This window comes from Rhincodon typus, unplaced genomic scaffold (assembly GCF_021869965.1).
Source record: "Rhincodon typus isolate 14 unplaced genomic scaffold, sRhiTyp1.1 hic_rhity00002438, whole genome shotgun sequence".
Classification (NCBI taxonomy): Eukaryota; Metazoa; Chordata; class Chondrichthyes; order Orectolobiformes; family Rhincodontidae; genus Rhincodon; species Rhincodon typus.
In genome coordinates, this window is record NW_025968076.1 from 19,901 (window position 1) to 25,000 (window position 5,100).

The following is a 5,100-nucleotide window of genomic DNA, read 5'->3' on the forward strand; positions in this document are numbered from 1 at the left end:
TGCTGCTTGGCCTGCTGTGTTCATCCAGCCCTGCACCTTGTTGTCTCGGATTCTCCAGCATCTGCAGTTCCTACTATCTATGATTGTTTAAGGTTGGTTCTTCAATTTCTAGATGAATTGACAGGCTTTTGTAAATTCTCAGATGTTCCATGAGATTAAGGAAGCACAACAGAAGATTACTAGAAGTGTGATTTCTTTCTCTTTCCATTACTTTTGCATCTGTAACACCCTTGAAGTACAACTAACCATCTGTAATGTCAATAACCATTATAGATTTTTTTACTCTCTTTATAAAACTTTTCTCACACTAGAATTCTAGCAAATTGAAGTTAATCTGCTGCAAAAGAATGGCAGAAAACTATCTATTGAGAATACAGCTTTTTTTAATTGTGTCCTTTGAATTTATTCCTGCAGTATCGTATCTGACGAGATGAGTGGATTTAGAATTTCCAGAGTGCCTTTGCAACAGTCTTTGAGAGGTGTCTCATCAGTAGCTTTAGAGTCGAATTCTTTTGCAGTCTGCCCTCACTGTGCCAAATGTCTCTGGTTTCCCCATGCATCAGAAACTTACCTTGTGTAGAATGCTGGATTAAATCCAGTTCCATTAGTCATTAATAAAGAACAACTGGGCTAAGTAAGGCAATTGACCTTAAAATAGGCACAGGCTAAACTTTTTGTCAGAGTTTGAGCTTGCTTTAACAGCATCTGACCTTCATTGAATTGTACCTAGAGGAAGCCTTACTCTCTACTTTTAAATAATGAAGTGGAGGTGCCAGTGTTGGACTGGGGTGGATAAGGTCAGAAATCAACACGACACCAGGTTATCGTCCAAGTTTATTTGAAAACACAAGCTTTTGAAGCCTTACTTCTCCTCCAGGTGTTAGTGAGAGAGGTGGTATCAAACTTATAAGTAAAAGATCAAAGGGTCACACCACTGATGAGGATGTACTAAACAAACCTAAGATGCTGTTAAGCCTTTAATCAGTTAGAAGGTTTTAATTGATTAATATCTATGTGTAAATCCCCAAATACCTTTCAAGTCACTGTCTGGAGAGAACTATCAGTATAAAGAAGAGATAGTAGGACCCTCCGGATCCAACGCATCATCCTCCGACACTTCCATCTGCAATCCGACCCCACCACTAAAGACATTTTTCCCTCCCCACCCTTATCTGCTTTCCGGAGGGACCACTCTCTCCGGGACGCCCTTGTCCACTCCACACTCCCCTCCAGCCCCACCACCCCCGGCACTTTTCCCTGCAACCGCAGGAAGTGCTGTACCTGCCCCTACACCTCCCTGCTCACCCCCATCCCAGGCCCCAAGAAGACTTTCCGCATCAAGCAGATGTTCACCTGCACATCTGCTAACGTGGTATACTGTATCCGCTGTTCCTGTTGTGGCCTCCTCTACATCGGGGAAACCAAGCGGAGGCTTGGGGACCACTTTGCGGAACACCTACGCTCGGTTCGCACTAAACAACTGCACCTCCCAGTCGCGAACCATTTCAACTCCCCCTCCCATTCCTCAGGACGACATGTCCATCCTGGGCCTCCTGCAGTGCCACAATGATGCCACCCGAAGGTTGCAGGAACAGCACCTCATTCCACTTGGGAGCCCTGCAGCCCAATGGTATCAATGTGGACTTCACAAGCTTCAAAATCTCCCCTCCCCCGACCGCATCCCAGAGCCAGCCCAGCTCGTACCCGCCTCCCTAACCTATCCCCTCCTCCCACCTCAAGCCCCACCCCCATCTCCTACCTACTAGCCTCATCCCGCCTCCTTGACCTGTCCGTCCTCCCTGGACTGACCTATCCCCTCCCTAACTCCCCACCTACACTCACCTTTACTGGCTCCATCCCCACCTCTTTGACCTGTCTGTCTCCTCTCCACCTATCTTCTCCTCTCTCCCTATTTATTTCAGAACCCCCTTCCCCTCCCCCATTTCTGAAGAAGGGTCTCGGCCCGAAACGCCAGCTTTCCTGCTCCTCTGATGCTGCTTGGCCTGCTGTGTTCATTCAGCTCTACACCTTGTTATCTCTAGTATAAAGAAGAGGTGACGTTAGGTCAGACAATGCATGTTAGGTGCAAGGCCTTGTTTAGAATCTGTTTGTGTTTTGGTTTGCAGTCAGACTGGGGTACCTAATAGAGACATACAAGATGATTCGAGCGTTAGATAGGGTGGACAGTGAGAGCCTTTTTCCTCGGATGGTGATGGCTAGCACGAGGGGACATAGCTTTAAATTGAGGGGTGATAGATATAGGACAGATGTCAGAGGTAGGCTCTTTACTCAGAGAGTAGTACGGGCATGGAATGCCCTGCCTGCAACAGTAGTAGACTCGCCAACTTTAAGGGCATTTAAACGGTCATTGGATAAACATATGGATGATAATGGAATAGTGTAGGTTAGATGGGCTTCAGATTGGTTTCACAGGTCGGCGCAACATTGAGGGCCGAAGGGCCTGTACTGCGCTGTAATGTTCTATGTTCTATGAACTTGGCTATCAGCCTCTCCTCGGCAACTCCGCGTTGTCGTGTGTCCCAGAGGACGTTTACCCGAACATCCAAGAATGAATGTCCTTGACCTCTGTCTCCCTCACACACGCTCTCTTTTCCTGCGCACCTGCGCGCACACATGTGAATCTATGGGGTGAATTTGTATTTGCAGATATATTCTATTTTGTTCAAAAAGCACACAATTTATAGACTGTTAGTCAATGTGGTATTTTATAAATTCCTACTTTAGAAATAAAACCAATCTGGCTACAAACCAAAACACACACAGATTCTAAACAAGACCTCACACCTAACATGTATTGTCTGACCTAAAATTTCACCTCTTCTTTACATTGTTAAAGCCTTTGGTTCTCTCAGGACAGTGACTTGAAAGGCATTTGGGGATTTACGTATTAATCAATTAAAACTTTCTAATTGATTAAAGATCCTTGAATTTTGCAAACTGTTTTTGCATTGAGTGGTTAGTGAAGTGTTGATGGAAGGAAAAAATATAATGGTGTGAAGTATTTGCACAGAAACACTGTGGGGCCGACAGGCTATACCCACCTCAGTGCACTAGAAGAGCCTCCTGCCTCTCCTCTTTCTTTAATCCCATCATATATGTATACATTCCTTTCTTGACCCTGTATTTTATCATATCCATTTTTAATCTGAATGTTCTAGTTGCCTAAACTACTTTTGAGAGTAAGCAGATTCCACATTCTCACCACTCTCTGGATTGAAATGTTACTCCTGAATTTCTTGTGGAGTTAATTAGTGAGAAGATAATTATGCCCCTAATTCTAATGTTGCCAGTAAGGAAAATATCTTCACTGTGTTTGTTATTAAATTCTCCCTTTGTCAGGTCAGTTCAAGTCACTCCTCCATCTTTTTTCTAGAGAAAAGAACTGCAAAGTCATCAGTCATTTAAATAATCTTTGGATGGTGTGATTTGGTGACAAATGGGACTGTTCCATCTTTTGGGATGTATAGATTTAACAACCATCCCCATTTTCTCTTAGATATATTTATTTTGGTTTATTTTGTGTCCGTCTAGCACCAGTCCTGCCAACAATAAAACTTGTTTGTCCCCTAATTTGAGCAACTATCTGGATTGTACTGGGAGCAAAATCGTAATTTCTCTTTCTCCATTATTTTCCACCACTCAAAAAGCATAATTTTTCTTAAGTTCAAGTAAAATATGCATCTTCTGCAATAACTTCCTTCTTTGTTTTCCTTCCTATAGTGTCGGTACACTTTACAGTATACATATCCATATGCATACTACATGGAATCTGGGCCTAGGAAGAAACTGGTAAGAGCCTTGAACAGATACAAATTGAATTATGTTACCTTCTCTGTTAATACCACATTCTTGTCCAAAGGTAATTTTATTGTGGAGCCCAGGCCCTTTTGCAGTTTTGGATGCAATCCTAAACTTTCCCAAAAGACGCATCCTGTTTGAAGTAAGGCGTTTTTGCATTTGTAGATTCCCTCCCTTTATAGCACCGAGTGTCTACCTCCATGACATGGACTGCAGCATTTTAATGTGGCAGCTCCCCACTTTTTCAAGGGTAATTAGGGATGGTCAGTAAGTGTATTGCCAAAACACTCCCAACCCAATAATGGGAGTGGAAAAAAGTCATTGTAACTGGTTGCAGCTATGCATGTTTCAACAGATCTTTATAGTGCAGGATTGTTTGGGTCATTGATTTGTGTTAAATATTAGTGATTTATTGTTATTATTTGGAAACTAGAGTCCTAAAGTGTACAAAACCATGTATATTTGAACAAAAACCAAGTGATGGAGAAACTCAGCAGCTCCGACTGCATCTGTGGAGAGAAAACAGAGTTAATGTTTTAAGTTGTGACCCTTTGTCAAACTTTTTGTTTTATTATCATGTACACTTGAAGTTTGAGTATTTAATATTGTGTGGGATAAGAAGAGGAAAAATTACTTTAATTTTTGAATTCTGCATATGGTGAAAGCGTTTCTGGAATCTATTTACATGCTTTTAAATGAGGGCTTTTAAAACCCTGAAGGTTAGTATCTTGGAAATTAAAGCAGGAAAACAATATGGGTTCTTGGTGAGCAACAGGATGTTCTGTGCCGCAGGGGGAGAGAGAGAGACAGAAACAGTTTCCTCTGAGAAAGAGATAACCAGCTCGAAGATTAGGAATGTGAAAGTTTCTGTTCAGGAGAACAGGTCTCTGGTAACAATGGTGCTGCTGGCTTAGCAGTCTCCAAAGCTGTCTGGGCTGTAAAGAAGTCCTGAGTGTTGAAAGCGCAAGAAGAAGAAACTCCAGAACCAAAAGGCTCTGGGCGAGAAGTTTTATGGATTACACGATATGAAATAACTTATCAGTTTGTCTCAGGATCTCATGAAAAGGCATTTACTCGATGCATTCCAGCTTTAGTTAATGCAGAGATTTGCTGGATGGTAGCCAAATATAGTTGTGCCACTTTGACAAGAACTTTGTAAATGGAAGCTGATGCTTAAGTATCTAAGATTCTTGTTGAAGTTAAAAGGGTTGAATCTTCTGACATTTTGTAATAAGACCGTATCAACTTGTTCTTTTCGAGTCTAAAATAGTTCATACCTTT

The 5,100-nt window shown here is 42.3% G+C and overlaps 1 protein-coding gene across 1 annotated transcript in view; it reads left to right on the forward strand.

Annotated features, from left to right (window-relative positions):
• The window catches only part of LOC109927415 (ariadne homolog 2 (Drosophila)), a gene marked incomplete at both ends in the record, with an annotated part of 21,335 nt that extends 17,525 nt beyond the window's left edge, over positions 1-3,810 (forward strand). The window contains one exon of the mRNA XM_048593178.1: positions 3,742-3,810. Coding sequence (XP_048449135.1) covers positions 3,742-3,810 — 69 coding nt within the window. The remainder of the gene's footprint in view (positions 1-3,741) is intronic.
• Between the last annotated feature and the right edge of the window lie 1,290 nt (positions 3,811-5,100).